Genomic DNA, 26,171 nt, shown 5'->3' with positions numbered 1-26,171 from the left:
CACCTAGAGGGGTGGGATAGGGAGGGTGGGAGGGAGGGAGACGCAAGAGGGAAGAGATATGGGAACATATGTATATGTATAACTGATTCACTTTGTTATAAAGCAGAAACTAACACACCATTGTAAAGCAATTATACTCCAATAAAGATGTTAAAAAAAAAATTCACGTATGCGTTGTGCAAATACACGTGAGCAGCGGCCTCACACAGGCACCCATGAAAACAAAGCGAGATGAAGCGTGAGTATAAAATCACATAACTGGCTTCTCAAACTGGCACAGAGAATTTTCGAGTTGATGGGAAATGAGAACCAATCTAGATCAGGGATTTCTCTCTCTGTCTCTGTCTCTCTTATTTTTGTCTGAGAAACGACATACCCGAGGTAAAACAAGATTATTTTTTACGTTTTGGAGCATCTCAAAGTTTCTGCTGGGACGGTGAGGTTTGGGCGTTGGCTTAATGAATGGGCTGAACACGCACAAAAGTGTTCCACGCGGGCTCTGGATGTCGGCGCGCGTGTGCTCACCTGCCCAGACCTAATGGGGGTGAAGCTGCATTTCACTGGCTCAGGGAGATGCTGCTTAAATGTAAACACTACCTAGAAAACAACCCATTTCATAGACAAGGAAGCTGAGGCTCAGCAAGGCTGGAGGCCAGGGCTGTGGAAGCGTCGGGGCTGGAGCTGTCACTCATGCACGCGGTCCTGGCTGTACGGCTGTGACCACAAGAAGAGCCCAGAGGAAAAGAGCACATCTCCACTTGCACACCTGGCTGCTCTTTCCCTGTAAGTCACGCACCTGCTGAGGCCACCTCATAGCTGGCTCCCTGTCACCCTAACCGAGGCTTCCTCATTTCTTAGCAGCGGAACCCTGTTTAAAATAAAACGTAGCGCTGAACTCCCACGTGTACTGTGTTAGTATAAACTCACTTTCTCCATTTAAAATGTATTGTACTTCATAACTTCCTGATATAAAGTCAGTCTATAAAAACCAGACTAAATGAATGGGAGAGTAGAGTTACAGCAGCAGATTTATTCCAGTCTCAACACCCAATTTATTTTTCTATTTTCATTTGCACAGTAGGAGACATACAAACACTGCCCGCAGTCACGTGACTGCAGATGGGTCAGGGTTTCTCACGGTGGCCTGGCCATCTCAGGAGACCTGCCCCCGTTCACATGAGGCTTTCTCACTAGATAAACGCAGCTACACACTGGAAACCTGCATGATATCTATCTTGAAATACTGTTTGCTAAATCATTACAGATTATGTTTGTTAAGTGAGCTACACGAGAGTGAATGTCAGTGCAAATGTTCATCTACAGGCTGAAATCTAGATCCCTGCGCAGGGCACGGGAGGCTTTGGGTAATGCGGGCCCTCCCTGTCTGCCTCAGCAACCCCACCTTCCATGCTATTTCCCCACCTTATATTACATTTCCACGAACCTATGAGTCTGTTTCATGCTTCTGATTCTTAGTTGGACTCTTCCCTTTGTTCAGAATGCTCTGCTTCTTCTCATGGCAAACCTCTTTCTCTTCAAGAAGCCACCCTGTTGGTGAAGCTTCCGCACCAGACAAACTCTTCTAGGCACGTGCTCACAAAATCGTGGTGACGTTATTCACAATCACCTTCCGTGGCAATGTTTACACATACCTGTTCCCCTCAGTCTATCTTTCCAAATGAACTTTCCACTACTCTCCTCATTGGTTCAACGTGAACCCGTCCGTCCTCCGCAGTGGACAGACCGCACTCACTGGCCCTGTCTGCTCTTCCCTCTTCTTGGAATTAGACGCAATTAGTCTCTGGGAGGGGACCTTAGTGAGGGCGTCATGCGCGAGCTGGCAGGAGAGGAAGCAGGACCAGGGGAGGGGATGAGTGGGCCGTCAGATTTGAGAAGCAGCCAATGCCTACTTCCAAGACAGAAAAGGGAGAAAGAAAAAGGGTTTCAAGGCATAGCAGGAAGAGGTTTTTTTAAAGAATTGTCAAGAACATTTAATAACTGCTCAGGAAATATTTAGAGGGCTGGCTGGTGTGAATCAGAGCACCTACAGGAAAGGTAGAGCTGTGACAGCTTAGAAGATCTGGAAGGACGCGTGAGGTGCAGACAGGACCAAGAACAGGGACACGGATGTGGGAAGGTTCCAAGCAGTTTGAAAACTCAGACCGCAAATGGGACGCGCTCTGGGGTCGGAGTAGAGAGTAGTGAGGGCTGCTTCTGGAAGGGTGAGTCCTAGATGCCACCTAAGGAGCGGAGACCATACCTGAAAGGGCCGGGGAGGGCTCCGGGCAGGACAGAGGAAGCCTCATGCCTGCCAGCTACACGCTGGCACTTGACGTCTGCCTCTATGAGGATTAAATCATGAGCCGCTGCGGCTGCTGACCGTCAACACCCCCTGAAAGGAGCTCAGGGTGGAGAGCAGGAAGGAGGCCCTCTGTGCTCTGGGAAAAACTGGCAGAACAGGCCTTCAGATAGTTGGATATTTTCAGGACAAGATTTTATGAGCCAAATTCCTGCATCTCCTCGTATCTAGAAAAGCACTAAAATCCTTCACGGTGACGTCTGCTCCTCGTGACTCGCAGCCGCCTTCTGCCAAAGTGTGCGCTTGAGTGCCTGTCCCCCCTTCACCAAAATCACATCTATACGGACCTCCGCCCACTTCTTTGCAGCAGCTTCTCAGAGCTATCTGAGAGGCTGTTTCACGGGCTATAGTCCTCATTTTGGCCCCAATAAAACTTAACTCACAGCTCTCACGTTGTGCTTTTTATTTTTCAGTCGACACGCCCACTGGAGTGCAGTGCGTAGAGTCACTAACCAACCACAGGAAACTCAGAGATCCCATCCCCAGTGCGGGTGCTCTCGGTGAAATGTCCGCCTGGCCCAAGACCGTGAGAGCGATGGGGGTGCAGTCATTGCTGCCGAGCCCGTGCTGCTCTTGGACCAGCTCCCAGCGTGCCCAGAACCCAGTGCCTTCCCTGCCAGTATCTCCCATCGCTTTTCCTACCATACAGCTTGTGGCAAATATACTGAGTGTTTAAGTAACTTACATATAAAGGTGAATAATAATTAGATATTTACAGATGTGAGTGTCTGCGTTATTGGTGAGAAGACTGATGACCCCAACGAGAACATGACTCAGAAGATGAGGATGCTGATTTGATGCTCAGGGCCGCGTAATAGCTGAAAGTAGGGCTGGACAACTACAAAACAATTCTGAGGCGCACAGGCTGCTGAGAGTTGTCTTAGAAAGTGAAGTGTCAATACGCCACGATTTAAAATTTATGACCTTTTAAAACTGAGGTATATGTAACCATTTCTCTGGAAGATGGGTTGGATGGAGGCATACAGACACCCGTCTGGATCAAAGAGTCCAGGGGAGACATTTTAGATTTTCTCCCTAAACTATAACTGTGATATTCTAGTATAATTACATTCACAAAGCACATATATTGATTATTGCAACATGGACATATTTTATGTGGTCAGCGTTCAACATATCCCCCCAGAATGCATCAGAGAAGACAAGGGGTCTTGGGTAGAGGGGGTCACATAGGCAATGTCTTCTCTTGTCTTTAGAAAACGTTAAACATTTTTACAGAATAAGACTTTGTCATTTGCTAATAGCCGTGTGCTTGAGGAAGGCGGGCAGCATTTGCTATCTAGACGCTGGGTGACTATTATACCTCAGTTCCTTGACTTTGCCAGCACGAAGTTTATTTAAAACAATTTTTGTATAATGTAAAAAAAGATTTTACAGCAGTTTCAAACTTACAGTAGAGTTGCAAGTATAATACGAAGAACTTGTTTCCCCTGAAGCATCTGCAGATGAGTTGCTGCCCTGATGCCCTGGGGGTTGTGCATTTCCTACAAACAAGGCCTCTCCTACAAACCCACAACAGCACCATCAAACTCAGGAAATCAACACTGATGCACGACTATGGCCTAATCCTCAGACCCCTTTTGAGTTTGGCCAATTGTCCCAGTAACGTCTTTTATAGCAAAGGTCGCAGTTCTGAAGCACAGCGCTGCATTCGGGAGACCGGGGACCACACCTCCCACCCTGTCCCAGGCCAGCACCACACAGGGACTCACTCTATTCTTTGCTTTCCACGCTGGTGACTTCCCTCTCCGACACACAGAAACTCGATATTCTTACTGATTTGATCAAATGTAAACCATTTTCCATCACTCTGCCACCACCTCCTCCCCCTGCGGGGGCTCCCACTCCCCACAGCAGGCTGCCCTTTCGGGTCCACGCCCTCCTTACAATTCTCAGGCTCCGACTTCCCACGAGCTGGGGGTCCCTGCATGGATGCCTCCTCACTCTGCCCAGGTCCTGACACCCCACCCAGGGCTCCCTTGTCATCTGGCTGAGGTGTAGTCACCCATGACTCCTCTGTGCAGAAGCCTGCTTTGTCCTGCCCCAGCCAAAGGCTTCAGGACTGAACGGGTAACCAAGGGAAGGAAGGGAGGAGGGGGGGGAAAAGAAGGAGACGAGAGGGAAGGAAGGGAAGAGGATGGGAGGGAGGAGAAGGAGGGGAGGGTAAGGGAGGGGAGGGGAGGGGGGAAGGAAAGGAGGGGAAGGGGAGGGGGAAGAAGAGGGAAGGGGAGGGGAGGGGAGAGGGAAGGAGAGGGAAGGAAGGAGGAGAAACAGAATAGGATGAGAAAAGATGAGGAAGAGCTGGTTTAAAACTTCAACATCCAGTGGATATCTTAAAGTATATACATGTGTATCTGGAAGAGGGTAGATTTCAGCGTGGCTTTTACATTCTCTCTCTACATAATATTGATTAAAAATAGCATATATTACCATTCTAAGTGGAAACAAGTAATAAAAACTTAAAACCCTTGTCAACATAGCTTAACATATATACTAAAAGATTATGTCTGATGATAGATGTTATTCTGTGTGCATGGATTCTTATATTCATGTCCATTTTGTCTCACTACCTATGGACTGACAGCTACAAAGTATAAAATAGATGGCTTTAAAAAATGTGTTTAGGGTGCTGTATTATCACTCAACAACTGTCTAACACCATCTAATACCTTCTTCTAGGGAAAAAAATTAATGGGAGCAAAAGCAGATATAACATTTAGCCAGAGGTCTCTGCCCATTTTTCTTTGAATGTGACTATTTCAAGTACACGATTCTACTTTATCTCCATTAAGGGAAAAAAGCTGCTGACTTATTTGGCCCCATGTTTCCTGAAGATAGCACTTTGTAAGGAGTTTTTCTCCTTTTTCTAATTCATTTTTCAAATTTTGGCTTTTTCGTTGTTGTTGGATAACATTGAAGAAGACAGCTACTGCCCCACGTTTGATTTATAACCCCAATCACATTGTTCTTCTCTTATTTTTCACACTGGGGGAGCCCCAAGAAGCATCTGGGAATTGGGGGAGAATGAACACCTCCCCTTGTGAATTTCTCTTAGCCCATAGTAACTACCCAGGGCCACTTCCGTGATGAGACAATTGGGAAGATAATAAGGAAACTGGTGCAGGGAGTCAGAATTTCAAAGAAAATTTGTCAACCATGCTAATAATTTCAGGGCATATGTTTTACATGTATAGTATTGACCAAGAAAATACGTCTACTTTAATTTCTAGAAGGGAAGAAGACTGGTATAGGAGACAGACTTTTTCTGAAGCTAAACCAACACTTACTTAATCCTCTTCTCAACAATTACTAGAGATAAGCCATAATGGAAAAGAATATATTAAAAAAAAGAATGTACATATATATAAATATATATATGTATAGCTGAGTCACTTTGCTGCACAGCAGAAATTAACACAACATTGTAAATCAACTATACTCCAATAAAAAAGTAAATTAAAAAAACACAATTACTAGAGACCTTTTCCATCCATAAAAATCTTTCTCTTTGTAGGCATCAAATACTTATTAAACTCCTGCAATGCATGGAGTGCAGAGGGCATAGGATCGGGATCACCTACAATTCACATGATTCTGTGTAGCTCCCATTCTTCTACCCATTATGAGCTGACATACGTTGAATGTGACATTATGAGTTCTGTGTGCTTACATATGAACACTCCTCACTGCAGTGCCGTGTTGGCTGGTTCATTATTAGCATGTGAATCTCCTGGTGGGAGCACGAGTGGCTCAGACCACTGTCTTCTTTCATTGTCTCACCTGTTTTGAAGCTGGACAACTGGGGTTCATAACAGCAGAGCTCATGAGAGTCAAGTGTGACTTTAATCTTTCTTTTCCACCTTTTCCTTAGTGAGTCTTCAGGTTTGCTTCTTTTGTTCTTTCTCCGTGTCCAATGTACCGAGCACAGAGAACTCTGAATGACCAGCCACTGTATTAACCGGGAGAAGGATGGCACTGGCAGAGACACGGGCTTGGTCAGATGGTTTGGGGTCTGGTGCCAACTCTGCTATAACTAGCTGGTGGTTTGGCTGTGTCACTGAGCTCTGTGCCCTGTTTCCTCAACAGTGAATCAGTGCAAGTGAAGTTACCATCACCACCATCCTTTTGTGGTAACATTCTTTCTTCCTCACAAGAACCCATGTTGAAGTCACTGTCAGGAAGCACTGGCAATACCAACCATCTTCCTGGAGCATCAAAGAAAGATTAATTTACAGCTAGCAGAATAAGTGATAAATATCCTGACGTCGTAGAAGATAATTCATGTATGGTGGTATAATGGGAAGACTTTATTAATATGACCACTGTTTTACTCCACTGTGCTGGGAATTAACTACAAGCAGAGTCAAAATACTCTTAGAGATGAGTATAAAAAGTATTGTAGATTCATGAGTGTCCAGGGATGGATCCTTGAGACTGAAACATTTCCACCTCTCTCACAGCTCCCTCTGCCTACTTAAGCTTTGGTTAGTTCATGATAACCAAGTGGGCAGCTTATAAGCGGGACCAAGAAACAAGAAATTACCTTTGACAATCCAGTGCATCGCTACCAGGACATCACAAACTGGTCACCTGTGGGCCAGATGTGGCCTGCAAATGTTTTATTTAGCCAAAAGGAAAATGTTTCAAATTTTAGTTGGTTTCCAACATTTAGAAATCAGATGTTTATACAAAAATATGGATTCTGGGGCTTCCCTGGTGGCGCAGTGGTTGAAAATCTGCCTGCCAATGCAGGGGACACGGGTTCGAGCCCTGGTCTGGGAAGATCCCACATGCCGTGGAGCAACTAGGTCCGTGAGCCACAACTACTGAGCCTGCGCGTCTGGAGCCTGTGCTCCGCAACAAGAGAGGCCGCGATAGTGAGAGGCCCGCGCACCGCGATGAAGAGTGGCCCCCGCTCGCTGCAACTAGAGAAAGCCCTCGCACAGAAACGAAGACCCAACACAGCCAAAATAAATAAATAAATAAATAAAATTTTAAAAAAAAAGTATGGATTCTGAACTTGGGTTGAAATACCGGAAGATAACAGTTTCTGAAAGGGGACAACTGACTGGGGCCGAGCAGTGTCTGTTCTCGCCTGTGTCCCCCCGCTGCTCCCCATTATAATACACAAAGTGGGGTTCACTCATTCACATCCCTTCCTTCCCCACTAAGCCTTGCGTTTGCCCACGTTCTCTTTAACAGTGAGGTTTGGGAGAAGAAGAGATGCCTGGCTACAGAAGCATCTGGTTTTCCCTTATTCCTTTTCTTCTCCATTAGCATCAATAATTAAGTTTGGGATCAGTTCTTTTTATGTCTCCTTGTCTAAAATGGAAACTTTTGTTAAGAGCTAGCTAGACATTTCCAATCTAATTCCTGTAATTCATTTGTGCTAGTCAATAAGATAATGTTCCTTGGTTTTAAAAAAAAGAAGTCACCTACTATTGAAACATGGGTAGAGGACATGGATAGATACTTTACTGTTGATCAAAATTGCCAGCAGTGTTTGTTTAAGAAGAGGATTCCTTTAGTCCAGAAGAAATGCTCCCTTACGTGCATCTAAAAACCTAAATTTTCACCAATAACCACTAAGTGGAAAAACAAAATTGGTATTTTCCAAGCGTCTTTTTTGAAAAGTGATCCAGATTATGAGATCAGGCTCTGACACAATGAAAGAGCAGTCAAATCCTACCTAAGGCATTGTGAAGTGAGACAAAGGCAGCAAAGTACAACTTACTGCAGACGGCCAGGGCACGAAGCGCCAGGGTTCACTGGCTACCGGAGGGTCTGTGAAAGAGACGCCACACCCCCTTACCTGGCCACCATCATGTTTCCAAAAAAGACAACCCAGTACATCTAGCCAAATACTACATTTTGACTTCACTGATCCAACAGATTTGGTGATGACTTAGAACATACGTTAGGATCTCTCAATGTGTTCAGTTTTTCATTATTCAAATAAGCACCACTGTATGTGGCCAGAGACCCCAGATGTCTGGAGAAGGTGTCAAATCTGCCTGGATCCTGGGATGGTCCCTCAAGTTGCTCTATTGGGTTGGCATCGGAAAAGAACCACCAGAGATTCCTACTAGGGCCAGGATTCTAGAACATCTAGTCCCCAAAAGCCACAGGGACCCTCCTGAGACATCTCTTACTGGTTAGCTAGTTTCCCCCTGGAGAACTCCCGGGACGGAAGCTTCAGCGGTCACCGTGTGTACCCACGTCACACCTGCAGTTACAGCCACATCATGATGCTCCCAACTCTTCTGGCTTTTCCTTTATATGAAGTTGAAACATTGTTCCCTGAACTTTATCCACAGGCCCCAGGGCTTCCCTCTGAAGCAAAAGAGAAGAAACACGTAAAGTCTGCCAGAAGGTCTATATTCAGTTAGAAAATTCATTCAGGCCCATCTCCTAAGCATACGATTTTCAATGGCATATTACATTATTTTCATTGCTTTTGACCATCTTTCTTTGTTCACAACGTTTCTGTCAAAACAATTAACTCAGTGCTCACGGCGTTCTGCTCCTTGTAAGCACACAGAAGCCTGCGCGTGTGATGGCAGGAGGTAATGTTTTGAAGAATATTTTGGTTTTCTAGATCACGTGAGGGAGCATTTATGGCACCCTACAAGGGCATGTGAATTAGCTTCTTTTCTAGGAAGTTCTAAGGTATAACTGTGACTTTAAGCTCAGTCTACATTGGTCCCAAAGTGTAGCATTTTGATGTCGATTTTATTCATCCCTTCAAAGACTATGAATACTTATTTGTTGAGGACCCGCTGTGTGCAGGCAATGTTCTAGAAACTGGGATCAAAGTGGTGGGTAATACAAAGTTCCTGCCACACAGAGCTGACATCCCTGGGTGAGACGGGCACTGAAAACACATGAACATCAGCAGCAGGTGTGAGATGCGCTGCGGGGAAAACCGACCAGCCCCTGGGGGCGGGGGAGGGGCACTGGGCGTGTCAGCGGGCAGCTGTGCAGGAAGTGGGGGAGGAGCGCTTTCACAGCTCTGCTCCCTCGGGCCTTGGGCTGGGTCTCCAGGCCTCCAGAACACACCGGGTGCGTGTCAGAGCCCCAGCACACTGCTGGCGCTCGGTGAAGGTTCATGTATCAATATTCAGTCTGTTATGAGGCTGCTGTGCAGATGCCAATCAAACAGGCCCTGCCTTGGTGAGCTTGGCGCCTAGAAGTGAGTGGTAGAAGATACAAAAGATAAGAGAGGCAAAAAATGCTCTCAGAGCCCCGAGGAGGGAGAGGGTGTGATTAGAGGAAGTTCACGGGTTGGACCTTGGAGGTTGTGTAAGATATTTAACAGGCCTCGAAGGTTTAGGTAGAGAGCTTTATACGTATTGAAATAACAGAAAAACCTAAGCCATTTATTCCAGCAGTGGCCCTAAAAGAAGGGCAGCAGTGGTTCTGAAGGTTTGGTTAATTTCATGGACGTTGAAGGTGATTAATAAAAGGCTGTAACTTTTACCTGCGTTCCCTAACTTATATTATGCACATTTTGTATTCATCAAAATAGTCTTATTGCCTTCTTTGATTCAACTGAAAAGCCCATGCTATACTTCTGAACTTTTAATACTAATAAGACATCATTTTTATGTTTTGTATTAGTTCCTTTAACATTTCACTTGGAAACTGGTTGTGCTGCTAAGTGTTTGAAATGCTCTAACCCAGGAATAGTGCTCTACAGGTGGGGTAAGCATGGTGGGACCAGGCTGAGGACAGCCTTGAATGCTATTTGAAGGAGCCGTTTGATTTTTCCACCTGCCAGTCAACTGGTCAATCATTCCCCTTTCACCTATTTTCTGTCTATCTGCCCTGGGTCCTGAGACAAAAAGAATTTAAGGCAGATAGTAAAGATATAAATGCATAGATAAAAATAAGCATAAAAAGAGTGGATAAGAAAAGCAGAACAATGTAAAAATAAAGACAGAAAAAAAAAAAAAAAAAGACAGAGAGAAATCCAGGAAAACAGCTAGAATAACAAATGTGTGCTATAAAGACCTACCCACATGGGCTATAAATTTCACTCTAAGCTTTCTGGCAGCCAACACAAGTCTTATGGACTTGATGCACAGCCCATAAGATCAACACAGGTACTTATTTTGGAGATTAACCCTTTAGCAGATGTGTGAAAGAAAAGGCCTTCTGGGAAATCCTTCTGCTGGATTTTCCAGGTTACTATTTGATGGTGTTCTGCTAATAATTTTGCCCAAACAGGCACACTTCTGAGAGTGAAGGGAGGGGCACTAACCACAGTGACCTGGCCTCCACTGGTCTTCAGGAGGTATCATCTCAGGCTCTTGTTGGGGAAACTGGGGCACATGCTTACGCCATCGACTCAGTTCTTCTTTCGAAACTTAAAAAAAATACCTTGGTAAACATTTTGTTAAATCTCCAGCAGTCTGTCTCCTTTTTTGCCAGTGGCCTGTTCTTGGATTATCAACGTGGCACCTCCTAGGAACTCTTTGAGGACATTTCCAGTGAGACTTACAGCAGTAAACAGAAGTGATCGTATGAATGTTTCTCCTGGGGTTTCTGTTTCTCATGTTCAGTCTGAGGCCTCCCTTGCACGTTTCTTTTGTGTCGCAGTGATCTCTGGTTGGCTGCTGCCACGTGGCGGGGAGGGTCCTGTTCAGAAGTGCACCCCCTCGCGGTGGTCACAGACGCTATGATGCTGATGCTGGGTCCCAGGGGTGAGCAGGGGCCCAGTGATGCCGGGTCCTGATGGTGGGTGGGGGCCCAGTGATGCCGGGTCCTGATGGTGGGCGGGGGCCCAGTGATGCCAGGTCCCGGGGGTGGGCAGAGGCAGCAGTGAGCCGCCGTCCTTAGCGCTCCTTGGGCTCCTTGTCTTTGAGACCACTCAAGGCACAGCCCCACTTCCTGCTCCGGCCAGTGTCCACTCCGGGAGACCCCCACGGCCAAGTGTCTCTTTAACTGTCCAGGGCAAATATGTCAGCCCACAGCTGTTGGAGCAGGGGGTGGGCGTCCCCTCTCAGCCCCTTAAATGAGGCTATCTTAGTCCATGATGACCTTCAGCTCCCATCCTCTGTCGCCTCCGATCTGATCTGAATTCTGGGAAAACAAACTTTATTTTTAATGTTTTGGTAACCGTGTCTTTCACCAATCATGCCACATATCCTAGTTGTTGGCTTTCATTTTCAATGTGGTCCATTTATATTTACTTTTCAAAAATCCTTCCACGTCCTGTTCCATTGATGGTCTCCTTTTCGGTGGCCCAGGGGAGTCACTTATTTTTTACTGTTACGTTTCTTCTACCATTTTACTTAGAAAAGAGAGAAATGTATGTGCCCAGGAAGACATTCGGCAGAGAAATAATCTTTAGGAAGTAGGACCTGGTACTCGGGAGGGAAGTGGACTGGTCAGAGGGAGACCCTGAAGGCAGACTGGCGAGTAAAGGCTGTTACCACCTAGAGCTAGGGTGCAGGAGGAAAGCAGTGGATGGGTCTAGGGGCACTGCTGTTGCATCAAATAACATTATCTATTTTTCATGGACATTTCAAGCAGCACACTACCAGGACGTGACCTCCATTTTGCAGAAAAGTTTGCTGGTACCAGGCACCAGCCCAGTTCAGACACTTGCTGGGTGACAGGGAAGTGCCACCTGGGAAAGTGAGAAGTTCTGTTCCTTTGGCTGTTATCAGGGAGCAATAGGGCTCCTACGGAGGGTATGCTTGGGGGCTGGCAGCGTCTACTGACGAGTATAGCATCTTCCAAAGCATCTGTGTAATGATGCTCGTGAGATCACCTGCCTCGAGAATCCCTCTCCTTGTTCTTGGAAACTGCAACCTCAAAGGGAGTAGCTCCGAATGTTTGCGAGATTGAACAGATGGTCTCACTCTCAGACACACAAGCAATGCTCCAAGGCGTTTCAAACCCAGTTCCAAACATTCACCTGGACAAACCCACAATTAAAAAGGGCAGCCCAGGTTAATGCCTTGGAAACTTGGATTAAGAGATGTCTAGAGGATTAGGTAGTTTACAGAACCAAACTATTTGTTTTCCCCTTTCACATCCTGTTGTTGAGACTTGCTATCAGCCTACATGTCTGAAGCTAATTAACAGACTTTCCTCAATGATGCAGAGTATTTATTAACATTATTTATTAATGTATTATATTCTTTATAATGATAAATGTTATATATCGTTAGCATTATGTTATTATTATTTAGCTTTGAGGCTCCTCATTTATAGTTGGATGTGAGTGATTTGAAATAACCTGAATAGAAGCAGCATATATAATTCCTACGCTGGGTCAGGACACAGGGGACACCTGCTTAGCTGTACACTGTAGGACTGAGTGTGAACCAGTGTTACCCCAGGTCTCTCTGGAGGAATCTGTGTGGCAGCCCCCAAGCTGTAAGCTTAATCAGCTTTCTGCTTTCCGGAGAACTGCTTGTCTCTTTCTTGGTATGCACTCCTGACTCTGTGGTTTGAGCGTAAAAAAGGAAAATGGCTGGAGGCCAGTTTCGTTCCAGGAGTCTGCTCTGGCCAAAGAGCCCCTGGCTAATCCCAGGAGTCTGCTCCGGCCAAAGAGCCCCTGGTTAATCCCAGGAGTCTGCTCCGGCTAAAGAGCCCCTGGTTAATCCCAGGAGTCTGCTCCGGCCAAAGAGCCCCTGGCTAATCCCAGGAGTCTGCTCCGGCTAAAGAGCCCCTGGTTAATCCCAGGAGTCTGCTCTGGCCAAAGAGCCCCTGGCTAATCCCAGGAGTCTGCTCCGGCTAAAGAGCCCCTGGTTAATCCCAGGAGTCTGCTCTGGCCAAAGAGCCCCTGGCTAATCCCAGGAGTCTGCTCCGGCTAAAGAGCCCCTGGCTGTTCCCCAGAAGAAGGACGTGCTGCCCTGAAGGGACGGTCTGTAACTCCAAAGAATGGCCCACTGGGCATGCTGACGCATAGTCAGGTGGCAACAGGATCATGTGGAAAACAAGGTTTACTGATTTATTGCCTTCTTTCTGTTCCTTAACTAACCTATATATGTGATCATGTTCTTTGAATAAACTTGCCTTGCAACCATCAGTTGTCTTGGCCCTTCTGATCCCATACTGGTGCTTTTCAGTTCCTTACCCCTCACCGCCAGGAACTCCCAGCTTTCTGCAGCCGGTCTGCGGCAAATCTGGGTCTTTCTTTTCCCCCATCCAAAAGATGCACGACAGACAGAGCTGTCCTTCAGTCGGGAGTTCTGGACAGCAGCCTTCCCTCGGGAGACCTTTTGTGGTGGCGTCAGGACTGTAGCCGTTTCTGTTCCTTCCAGCCACGGGGTCTCCACGAATGTTCCTTCACAAATGCACATTTCTGTTCTCTGAAATGATGTGTTGTCTCTTTCACCTCCCCGACCACAATGCTTTAAGACGGTAGCTCCCTGTAAGAAAATGTGCTTTCGGCTGGAGAAAGCCCTCGCACAGAAACGAGGACCCAACACAGCCATAAATATATAAATAAATTAAAAAAAAAAAAAGAAAATGTGCTTTACTTCATTCTGCAGGACAAGGTGAGCTCAGGATGGACCTCAACCTCCAAATATGTCCCATGTCAGACAGTTTCCTCACGAGGGGCGTACTAACGTCTCTCAGGGGATGGCACCACACGTGACAGGTGCGTGGCACGTGGGCATCCCTCCCCCCTCACTGCTGCACGAAACACATGTGACGCATCAATTGTTGACGACATTCTTTCTCACCGAACCTGGACCTGGCCTCTGCATCCTTCTCATCCACTGTGCCACGGCCAGCAGCTTCCGGTCAAGGGGAGCTGGGCTGCGAGACTGACTCTGATTTTCCACCCGGCCTTCTCCGCTGCTCCGTTACGAACGAGACTCCAGGTGCACTCACGTGGCACAGACGCACAGCCGTGTGCTTTTCCCACTTCATTATGGTTCCCAAGGGCAGGATGCGGCCGGGGCAGCCGGCAGCACTGGGTGTCTGAAGGAGTAAAGGCACAGAGGGGACATGGCACGGAAAGAGGAAATATCAAAGAAAAGGGGAAAATGTGGTTACTTCCTAACACTGCCAAAACCCAGCTGTGGAGGCCCCTTAGGCAGAGGCACCCCTGAAGTCACCAGCCGCTTCACTGCCACGCCTACCTGATGGTTGGTTAATGCTCCGAGACTGCGGCAGCCATGCTCCCTTCTGGAACTTTCTACCCTGCTAGTGTAAGCGCAGACCCAGGGCTCCCAGTTCCAGCTTGTGAGGGATGAGGGCGTCTGTTCATTTGGAGGCACTAAGTAAGGGATGTGACTTAATTTCACGGAAGCTAACCCTCTGTAGCCTCAGCCCCAACCCTTGGATCCTGAGTTAGTAGCCAGTAAATATCAAAGACATTCTTAATTGATTGCTAAGGTGATCATGGTGGTGATGACAGCTGTGATCACAACATTAGTTAACATTTGTTAAGCATTTGCTATGTATCATATACCAGGCTAAGCTCTTTCCATGCATTCTCTTGATTAATCCTCCTGACTTGATGAGACAGTACAGTTATTCCCCTGATTTTCCGGATGAGGAAACGGAGGATTTAGCAAGCTTAACTGTCACGTCCGAGTCACAGAGCCAGTAAGTGGCAGGGCCTTGAGTCCAGCCCAGGCCTTTGGACTCTGACTTCATTGCCCCGTCACCATGTTTTCCATGTTTCTTGATGGCGGCAAAGCTGGCAATGGTAGAGGCCCCCGGGAGAACTTAATAGTAAGGGCAGTAATTGGGACACAGTCATTCACTTTATTATCAGCTTGGGTCCTACTTTGTTTCAATTCGACTTCAAGATGGAGAAGCCTGTCTTGATAAACTAGGCTGCTGCCGCGATGACCTTAAGAGCAGCTCCTACGTCAGGGTTTCACGGGGGGCGGGGGGGGCTCAGTCTGCAGCACGAGTCACTACTGCAGGCTGTTCCTCTCCTCACTCAGAGTGGGAAGGAAATGTTCCAGTTCTCTCATTTGTTCCAAGAAAAAGGTGATCATTTATTTATTTTTAAAAATATAAAAAATGTTTCAGATGAAGCTGCACACACCTGATTCACACACGGGGCCAGTTTTCCTGGTGGTGTTTAGATGTTTCCTGGTGTTAGATGTTTTCCTGGTGGTGTTTAGATGTTTCCTGGTCTTAGATGTTTTCCTGGTGGTGTTTAGATGTTTCCTGGTGTTAGATGTTTTCCTGGTGGTGTTTAGATGTTTCCCAGAAACAGGGATGGTGGAGTCCTCCTGACGAACTTATAGGGAAATGAATCGTGTTCCTGGGCTTCAGTCTGAAGAGGAAAGTCCACTTCTCTACACAGAGGCTGTGATCGTGAAAACTCAGAGTTCATGAACTGGGTGCTCTGACTCAGTTGTTCAGGGTCGAGTTTATTTTGGGAGGAGAAAACCCAACCACTTTTCACAGCTCCATGAAACGTGAGGATTTATTTCGCCCGATGACCTGGAAGAATTCCTGGAGGAAACGGACACTGGAGCCGTCTTCTTCCTCTAACACGTCAGAGTTACCTTCCAAAGACACCGTCTGCATCCCACTACTTTCCCAGGGGACCCTCTCCTGCCTTCTGGAATGTGGTAAAACCGTTAAGAATGGTCTCTGGCACACAGCCTACCGTGGCTGCCCTTGGTTCTGCGTCCCCGAGAAGAACAGCAATAGAGTTTTCTGTCCTCTCTTTCTTATCCGAGAAGGTGATATGGGTCTCGGGCGGGGGAGTCGCTGTGAGTTGAGTTGTGTCCCCCCAAAGATGTGGTGAAGTCCTAACCCCCAGCGCCTGTGGACAAGACCCTATTTGGAAGAAACTGTAACCAATTATTTGTAAATGTGACCAAGGTAAGAGGAGGCCGCTCGGGGCTCGGGGGCCCCGTGACTGGTGTCCTTGCGAGGAGAGGGTCTGGACGCAGGCACAGGGAGGGCCTGCGGCTAGGATGGGGGGAGGGGCTCAGAGCAGACCCTCCCCCCTGCTTCCAGGAGGGACCAGCCCCGCAGCCCACAACCCGCTTTCAGACTCCGCCTCCAGGGCTGTGAGAGAATCAGTTTCTGTTGCTTTAGGCCACGCGGTCGCGGCAGCCCCAGGAAACACACAGAAGGTGAGTGCATTTCTCTTTAGCGATAAGATTGGGCTTTTCCAGGACTGCAGGGTGCGGGTCCCAGGCTTCTGACGCAGGCGACCCCAGCGGCTGAGGAGTCAAGCGTCCGTCCCAGGCGCCGGTCTCAGGGTGAACCCACAGTCACGGCCACGCTGCCCGGGCGAGCTCACCACTGCCAGCTCAACCCTCCTGGGAGGGGACAAAAATGAACCCTTGCCTGAGAGGAACCTTGGAGGATGTACGGGAGTTCATCAGGCAGTCAGAGACAAAAGCATGGAACTGGGGAACACTGAGTTTAGGGAACTCTAAGTAGGTCTGTTTGTGATAAGAGTAAAAATTGCAAGGTGTCAGAAATGGGAATATGTTATCACAGAATATTGAGTATAGTTCCCTGTTAGTTATCTATTTTAGGTAAAGTACTGTGTATATGTCAATCCCAATCTCCTAATTTATCACTTCCCCTACGTTCCCCCTTTGGTAACCGTAAGTTTGATTTCGAGATCTGTGAGTCTGTTTCTGTTTTGTAAAGAATCTGAAAAAGAATGGATTCACTTTGCTGTACACCTGAAACTAACACAACATTGTAAATCAACAATACTCCAAAAAAAAAAATGCATTTCAAAGGTTCAAAAAAAAAAAGGGAATATGAACATCAAGTATTATATCGTAAGAATGTACTTTTCAAATCATAAGAAGCTGGACAAATATTAGGTATTTCTGTTACCCATTTCCCAGGGTCATTGAGACCAACTAAGCATGTAAACAATGGCTTACTGGTATACCCCAGAATAGATATGATTTCATTATAAAATATTATGTCATAATACAATCTTTTGGATGCACCTGGCTTCACTGCCAGACCCCAGAGATCTGGAAAGGAACCTAAACCTCTATATTAAATAGGTACGTGAGTTTCCACGAGGTTCTACTGAATATGGTTTACACGTGTCTCTCATGCAAGTATCTGGTGATCACCTAAAACCCATGCCGTTTAGATACAAATATTGACACAGATAGATGGGATCTGGCTACATAATGAATGGATACGAGCATTACAAACATTTCCGACTCTTTACTTACCTATATTCTATTTTAATCTATGTTTAACAGTGTGCAAAGGTATAAAAATAATGTATGTATTTTTAAGTGGTCGCATACTTAATAAAAATTACGAACTTGAAAATTATAAAAAAAATATAAAAGCGGCAAGCTTTGAGAAACCGCAGAAGAAATGTTAATGAAAAATTAGAGAAGAAAGTACATGATGACAAGACTAAAGGAAACGCTACAGTGATGAGGAAGGACAAGACATACTACAGCAGAGTAACTGGACATTAAGAGAAAAACAATACACCAGAGGTCTAATTAAACAGAAGTGCCGACTGCAAGCAGTTGACGAGCTATAATCCACTATGACGGCGTTACAACACTGAGCACTACAGTGTACGCTAAGGGGACAGATCCACATCAGATAAACCTACCAGAAACGATCATAATAGAAGGTCCACGGGAAGGAGGAAGGAGGACTAAGTTTATACGGGGCTGTCACAACTTCACAGCTGCTATGATACCTAGCCCTTATGTACTAATGTGGTGTGGGCCTGCGGCTGCTCTGACTGGGCCTCTGTTTCAGCTGGTTGGGGTCCACCTTGCCCTAGTTATTAAATCCTTTGACCATAATCTCTGCCCAAGCCGAATATCTGTAGTTCCCTTCATGACGGGCCAAACAATTTTGAGTGCGGGAGCATTCACAGATTTTCCTCTCCCTAACTGACCACAGAGAATCGTCCAGTTGCCCCTACATTTTCCCTCAGCCTAAAAAGGAGAGATTCTTGCTGTTGCTGTTATTCTGGTTGCATGTGAGAGGCAAAGTTAATACCCACAATAAAGTCCTGCAGGAAGAGGAGGAGAAGTTATATGTTGGTCAAAGCCTTTCAACAGTCTCTCAGAGCAGCTTTGGGACGTGAAAGAAATAAACAGGAGGGGACGTGGAGTTTAATAAACGTTGCTGTGAGCTACACATTGGGATCTACATTTATATCTACGGAGAAATGTGGGAAAATAAGATTATTTTTGGATCGTAAATCGGCCTCTTACACGCATGCAGCCACGAGGCTGATCGCGATCCGCAGGCTGCAAAGACCCCTCGGCCTCTTACACGCATGCAGCCACGAGGCTGATCGCGGTCCGCAGGCTGCAGAGACCCCTCGGCCTCTTACACGCATGCAGCCACGAGGCTGATCGCGATCCGCAGGCTGCAGAGACCCCTCGGCCTCTTACACGCATGCAGCCACGAGGCTGATCGCGATCCGCAGGCTGCAGAGACCCCTCGGCCTCTTACACGCATGCAGCCACGAGGCTGATCGCGATCCGCAGGCTGCAGAGACCCCTCGGCCTCTTACACGCATGCAGCCACGAGGCTGATCGCGATCCGCAGGCTGCAGAGACCCCTCGGCCTCTTACACGCATGCAGCCACGAGGCTGATCGCGATCCGCAGGCTGCAAAGCCCCCTCCACACGACTCCTCCTGCTCTCTCTTTTCTTCTCACTTGCACTTTTGCCCCTCCGGGCTGCGTTTCACATTCTGACCCTACCCACACCTTTATCTGAAATGCTACCTCACGTGTGAAGCTTTCCTCAAGGCTTCTTCACCAACAAAACACCCCAAGCAATCCAACCGGGTGTGTAATCATTTCTCCTTTGAAATGTCATTAAACCCATCTTTGCATCCCCAACGGCTGTTACCCCCAGTGCCTATGGTGTCAACTGGGTGTCCGCTCAGCTCTCCTCACCGCAGGATCAGGATGTGGTTTCAGGGGGCGCTAAGGCACTTGGCGCTGTAACTGTGTCCAAGCCGCAGCCCTAAACTGTAAAGTTGGCTGCTTCAGTCACCTCATCCATTCTGTGGTCTTTGTAAATTTACGTCTTTTTAGAAAATCCCTTTTTAAAAATGAGGTTTTGATTAGGTTTTAGGGGAGAGGTTGATTTGGGCACACAAGTTACATTAGCCAGAAAATAGGTTATTAATAGAAAAAATTTTAAAGAGCAGTTTTGTAGGAAAGAGGGCTAGTTTATGTTTATCTGAAGAGGCAATAGGCTAAATCTTTAAATAGGTTTTAAATGATTCAGAAAATCCTGAGGTGGCAACTCCATGATCAATTAAGAGTTAAGTTTCTTAATAAAATGGAGCAGGGGATGGAGATCAGATCAGATGATCTCTGAGGTCTCCTATCCTTCAAATTCCATGAATCTGTTCCGTTACTAGTGGATCCAGGCATTTGTGGGGAGGGGCGCCCCATCCTTCTGAAGCTGAGATCACGGTGGTCTCAGGGGCTGAGTCATGTCTGTGACCTGGGATGGTCGTACGTGTTCTCTGCTTCTGTTCTCCTTCACAGTGACAACTGAGGACCTATCTCGTCACACAAAATATCCGCAGACCACACAATACAAGCAGCTTTATAAAGAGAAAATGTCCTCAGACTGGCTGGGACACAAACATAAAAAGAAATGTTATCTCCCCCTCAGGATGGACCGCTTGCAGGATGGGAAATCTGCACGTGAACGACTGTTCAGTCATCTCCACGCACACTGTCCCAGTGGCCTCCCAACATGGGCGCCATTTTTACATCCACCACACGGACATGGGAGCTTCCTTGCCTGAACCCAGGGCCACAGATGTCCTGGAAGAACCTTTCAGTTTCAACCCTGGGCTGGAGTCTGTGGAAACTGGACAACAGAAGGCTGCCGTCCTCAGAACGAGGCCATTCTCACTAAACTCAAGACCCTGCAGAGCTTAGCAGGAGCTAAGGGAAGCAGAGAAAGAATTTGTTGATAGACAAGAGGCTGGGTTCTGTGAAAGATGGCAATGGAGCAAATACTAGTGAACGTTAGTGAGAACACAAGGACGAGATCCAAATCATGACCGCCTCGGCCAGTCACAACACGGACCTTGAGGCCCCCAGCTTACTCTCTGCCTCATATTTAAACCTATTTAAACCTATTTCTGGAAAGTGATGTCTGCCCTTGTTTAGAGACCTTCCTTGAGGGAGGTTGTGTCACCTTTCCCACCCAACCATTCTTTCTAGGACATTCTAAAGTTCTTCTTTAGATCGACTTCAATTTCCCCTTCTGTATCTTATCACGACCTTCTGCATTGTAGAGCCACTTGCTCCTTCAACAGGTAAGACTTCAGATTTCTGACCCTGCAGCTCCTGTCAGGCTGCTGTCTCTTTCCCCCAGTGGGTCTGCTCACCACATTTCCCGGTCTCTGAGCTCTATACACCTCTGCACTTCCCCAACGTGTAATATCATGAAGGTCCTGCCCTGGGGCAACAGGTCTTGCTGGCAAAAGAGTCTGGTAAGATGAGCTTCAAGGGGACTGGGGGTTAGTGCTGCATTTCAGAACCGCCCCCGACCCCCCATCACACAATTTTCTCCCATCACATTATCCTAGGAGAATGGCTGGGACTGAGCTTGGTGAGGAGGGGCTGAAATTTTGGATGACAACGCTGATAAAAAGAGGCTGAGGTCCCGAGCTACTGAGTGGCTATCAAAGGCAGTCTGATAAAGATTCTTCATTCTTCACCCGGGACCGTAGGATTCAATCGTGCCTGGTGTCATTCAATCGTACCTGGTGTCGGTCTGTCTCTGCCAGTAGTGTACTTTCACCCCTTGAGATTATCTCAGTAGATCAAGCTCTTCTCTGAGATGTATTTTGCTACAACCATATTTATTATTTCTTACCTTTCTGTGGGTTCCTATCTTATCTTTTCAAGACATGAGGACACGATGCAAAGATATTTCTTTGTGTCCACGATGGGACTTGGTCTACTATTTTGTATATGCTGACTGGTGTGATCAAGAACTTTCTAGAGTTTGGAATAAATTATCCATGAATTCGGTCGTAGGAAAAGAATTTTTTTCCTGTCTGAATCTTCTTTTACATCATCCCAATCCTTACATACCCTTAAGAATTTTTGAAATTGTTTTATTACCTTTACAGATGGCCTATGTCCATCAATGTGTAAGATACACATTTTTTTAAGGAAAATGTAGGTGAACTTTGGGATTAACCGGCACAGCATGTAGAAAGCACTCTGATAAGCTGCAACCCTTTATAAGATGTAAAATATCAGTAACACACCTGGCAGAGGTGACCCAGGAAGGCTGCTCCTGCGAGCTGACGTCCTCAGCTAGGCGGCCCTACCTGTCCTGGGATCGCGGAGCTCCTGCCGGGTCCCAGCGGCGCCTTAGAAAGAGGTGTCACTCGGTGGCACAACTCACCTTCGCACTTGAGCAGGAAGAAGTCGGCGCTGGGGCTGAAAGAGGCGCTGAAGTAGGTGCAGTTGTCCACCAGGTCGCAGGACAGGCACTGCCTGTTGAAGTTGCCCACCGTGTTGGCGCTGCAGGGACAGGGAGCGGGCAGGGGGGTCACCAGGGGCGAGACCCTCAGCTCCCGGCCCCCGCGTCCAGCACGCTGGCTTCTCTCCTGCGCGGTGATCTGGGGGCGCCATCCTCCCACCTGTCTCCCTGCTGGGACGCCGCGAGTGCTGGCTCTGCTGTCACCCTCTCATGGGGCCGTCCCTAAGGGCTGCCCCCCCGCCAGGAGCGCTCAGCTTGGCTGCTTCCTGGCAGTCATGCAGGCCCAGGCGTGTCCTGATGGGAGAGTCGGGTGTGGGGTACTATTTCTAGTGCCTCATCCCTCTGAGCAGGCGATTAGCACTTTAGGAACAGGAGCTACGTGTTCTGGATCTTTCACTCCCCTCAGAGCACCTGCCGCCGGGACAGGACAGGGCAGGGGCTCCGGAAACAGCAGCGGCGGGGGGCTCCAGCCGCTGCCACAGCCGGTGAGGAGGTGCCGGGGGCGATTCTCACTCCTGCAGGTGTCACCCAGGACCGCTCTGGTCAAGCACAGTTTCACGTCAGGAAGGCCTAACATGTGTTTCCAGAAGCTATAAGATACCGAGGCATCTTCCAATAAACCTGGAAGAAGCCCGGGTCTGAGTGTGTGGCGTGGGAAGGCTGCTAACGTGAAAGCGGTCTACGAGAATGAAGACGCTTCACGGGAGACAGGACAGGTCAGAGGAAGCGCAGGCGGCCGGCCTCCATCGCCTTGGCTAATTTGGTGACGGGACCGGTGGGATTATCCTGGCAGACAAGCACAGAGGAGCCGTTGCAGAGGAGCAGACCTGTGACGGCGTGGACTTGCCGGAGTCTCCTCTCCTCCGAAAGGCAGTGCCTCTCTCCCTAGTGCAGCCCTTACTCTCAGCAGAGGGGCCGGCGGATGGGAGGGCGGCCGTGCACCCCATGGGGCCTCTCCGACTCCCGGCGGTGGGGGAGGCGAGCGCGGCACCGGCTCCGTCCAGACCACGAGGGCCACACGCAGTAGCGGCCTCTTAGGTGGCCCTCGTGTGTGGGGCAGGAACCAGCTGCCCTGCCCCCTCCTTCCCGTCTGGAGAGCAAAGGGGTGGAGGTGACAGTGCCTCACGTCCTCCTCCGCTTTACTGGCAGAAAGCTCCTCGGGAGAACCCCACTTCAGAAGCACAAGTTCTCCCCGGTGAGAACGGGAACTGGGGCGGGGGGCAGGTCACGAGGTTTATGCTGAAGGCGGACGGACCCTGGAAGACACCCTGTCCTCTGCAGGATGCAGAGGCCAGCCCTGCTCCGCCCCCTTCGAGACTTCGGAGCTCAGCCAGCGCCCACGTGGAGGAGCCCGGGGTAGTAGGGCCGACCCCACCCCAGTCCACCCATACATTCCCAAACCCCAGTTCCCTCCTGCGAAATCCCGGCCCAGAGTGATCCTTCCAAGTTCAGCTTCGACTAAGGTGAAAGGAAAGACTGTCAGACGTCTACCGAGGGAGAGACTCAGTCTGGCAAAAGCAGAAAAATACGATAATGCCTCCAATCTGGGGGCCTCAGCATCTTCGGTTATTTCTCCCCAGACTGTATCACGTGTGCTGGGGCCTCTCTCTGCCGCCCCCCATGTACTGCTGACAGGTGTGACTCTTGAACGCGAAGCCTCTGGCGGGAGACCGCCATGCGCGGGGGTCGGGGGACGCACCTGTACAACTGGCGTCTCCTCGGCAGGTCCTCCGTGCTGAGGAAGTAGCTGCAAAGACCAGCAGGCGCACGGCAGTTAGTTGGCTGTGGGGCAGGTGTGTTTCTGCGCGCCAGGCTCGGCCTCTGCAGGCCTCCCCGAGGACGCGCGGCTCAGGGCCCACAGAGAGAACGTTCCCGCCCAGGGCCAGCTCCACACTGGACGCAAAGGCTGATCCCGTGACTCGGTGGCCGATGCCCACCCGGGACCCCTGCGTGGGGACCCTGGCTCCCGCGGGGACTCCCCACCTGCCTGAGCTGAACCCTAGCTCCTCCTGTCACTGACCGGACAGCCTGGAGTAAGGCACTTGACCTCTTTCAGTCCTGGCCCTACTTCTCCGAGAAGCGGGGAAAGCAGTGAACCTGCATCAGGACAGGAGCGGCTGTCCTGAACGAGGCCAGGCTCACGACGCACTTGGGCTCACAGCGCCCTTAGGTCCCGCCCGGAACCAGCAAAGGCTCAGCCACCCCGCACGGCCACCGTCTCAGCCACAGGCCTGGCTGCAGGCCCGACGTCCTCACGGGGACCTCGAGACGCGGGACGTGGGGTGGTCGGGCGGGAATCTAAGGGCGTGCTCTCATGAAGAAACTAGGGCCTCGGGGCGCTGCCCAAGAGAGAGAGTGTGAGCACAGTGTGAGAGGAGGAGAACACAGAGGCGCCCCGGGCTGGGGGCCGCACGCGCACTCACATCTTACTCCGCTTCTCGTCGTAGGACAGGATCTTGGTCGCGTCCCAGTCCCCAGAGGTGATGGACTGGATGTTGTCATTGCTGCTGTTAGGCTGGAACACAGACGGGACACAGTGGGGGAGGGCTGGACCCAGCCTCGCTTCTTGGCCCGGGGCCCTCGGGCACAGGCTGACCACCCTCAGGCCGCAGCCCCGCCCCTTCTCTGAGTGCCCGCCTGGAGGGGCAGCGCCCGTGACTGCCCTGCGATCAACCAGATCAACCAGCACCCAGACCGCCAACAACTCCCACCATGAGCTCCGCGTCTTAAGCGTCAGTGCTGCATATGCTGCCGATGTCGTTCCTTCACCACGTGTAAATCTGATTAGCGGGTCATTATCACAGGGGGACGAGGAAGGAGGAAAGAGAAATATGGGGAAGTGGATGAGACATGGCAAGGAAATAGAGAAAGAATAAAGAAAGGATGGGAGGGAGGGAAGGTAGGAAAGAACGAAGGAAGGGAGGGAGGGAGGGAGGAAAAAACCCCCTGGATCTTCGTCATTCTCCGCCGTTCTTCACAAGGACGGCTTGAAACCGCTTATCGCGTGTTGCGTGTTTGCACACGCTGTCTCTCCCTAAGTGCCTCCCAGAGCAGAACAGTTGTGACAACACATCACAACAGAAGGAGAAAGACGTGACCATCCCAACAGGAACGGGTTGTGAGACGCTGAGGCATGAGCCACAGGCCGGCCGTTCCAAGGGCGGGTGCCCCGGGCACGGGTGCAACGCGAATGCTGTTAAATCAGGCACAGGGCCCGAGGCTCACACTGTGGGGCACGGGGACCCCAGAAATGGCCTCGGGAGAAGGGAGAGCCTGTGCGGGCAGGACCAGGCTGGAGAAGCGGGCTGCCAGGGGTTCCGGAGGGCAGTGGGGGCCGAGGGGCTCCTGGGGAGGGGCCCCCCGGGGTTGCGGCACGGGGGACCCGCCCCTGCTGGATGACAAACAGTTCCTCAGCCCATGCTGGTCACGGGGGTGAATCCGAGATGGGCTGAAGGGAACATACCAGCATTTTAAGTCTTGACTGAAGTGATCCCAAATAAGAAACCAGGAATCTGGGGCCACAGCACCCAGGCCTTAGGGGTAAAGAGCTGAATGTCAGCCCGTCTGTAGACGTTCTGTAACTCATGCAGTTAAGTGGCTTGAAAACTAAAACATCCGTATCTAAGTCTTTGAGTCAACGTGGTCCCTGTCCTGGAGCCACAGCCGCGTTTCCGTTCCTGTTCTATCAAAGCTGCTCCATGTGGGACATTCTTGGAATTTTGCTTTAGAGATTGCCTTTTGGGTCATGTCATGAATATAAATCTTTTACTTTATATCCACGGAATATTTTTGATAACTTTTTCAAAAATAAAGTTTGACTCACATGCCCTGGTCCCCTCAGACTCCGCTTCCACATGGAAGCCCCGCCCACCGAGGCCGAGGGCAGTGCTGATGGGAGGCCCGCAGCCCCTCACCCTCCTCCTAAGGGCAGGGTTCCCTGAGTGCAGCTCGGGGCCCCACCCCGTGGGGAGGGGGCAGGCCCCCGGGTGCCCGCTCTGCAGGAGGTGGCATTCGCCAGGCTGTCTGCTCCTTCCAGACGCACCTGTGTTCAGCCCCCACATTCCCTGCTCAGTGATGCTGCGCTTGTATCCCGTAGCTGCAGCACAGGGAAGGACAGCGCATCTGGCTGACCGTGGAGGTGGGATGCCCTGGGGCCACGAGGACACTGGGCCCGGCCCCCAGGACCCAGCAGAGGGAGGAAAGGCCAATGCGGGCGGATCGACAAACAAAGCGGTCTACACACACGTGTCCTGGGCTCAGACCCAGCAATGCACCCAGTGTCCTCTGATACCGTCAGAAGTGTCATTCGTATTTTTTAGCAATTACAGGAGGCACGAACGCCACCACTGCCCAGCCAG

At 49.4% G+C, this 26,171-nt stretch overlaps 1 protein-coding gene across 1 annotated transcript in view; it reads right to left on the bottom strand.

Annotated features, from left to right (window-relative positions):
* DPP6 (dipeptidyl peptidase like 6) overlaps nt 1-26,171 on the bottom strand; it is a 792,296-nt gene that overhangs the window by 55,815 nt on the left and 710,310 nt on the right. Inside the window, exons 14-16 of the mRNA XM_061198976.1 lie at nt 24,237-24,328; nt 23,513-23,560; nt 21,736-21,854 (exon numbers count right to left, since the gene is read on the bottom strand). Of these exons, the coding sequence (XP_061054959.1) occupies nt 21,736-21,854; nt 23,513-23,560; nt 24,237-24,328 (259 nt within the window). The remainder of the gene's footprint in view (nt 1-21,735; nt 21,855-23,512; nt 23,561-24,236; nt 24,329-26,171) is intronic.

The sequence above is a fragment of the Eubalaena glacialis genome, chromosome 8 (assembly GCF_028564815.1).
Source record: "Eubalaena glacialis isolate mEubGla1 chromosome 8, mEubGla1.1.hap2.+ XY, whole genome shotgun sequence".
Lineage (NCBI taxonomy): Eukaryota > Metazoa > Chordata > Mammalia > Artiodactyla > Balaenidae > Eubalaena > Eubalaena glacialis.
Note: the sequence above shows the minus strand (reverse complement) of the source record. Positions and strands in the feature narration are given on the sequence as shown.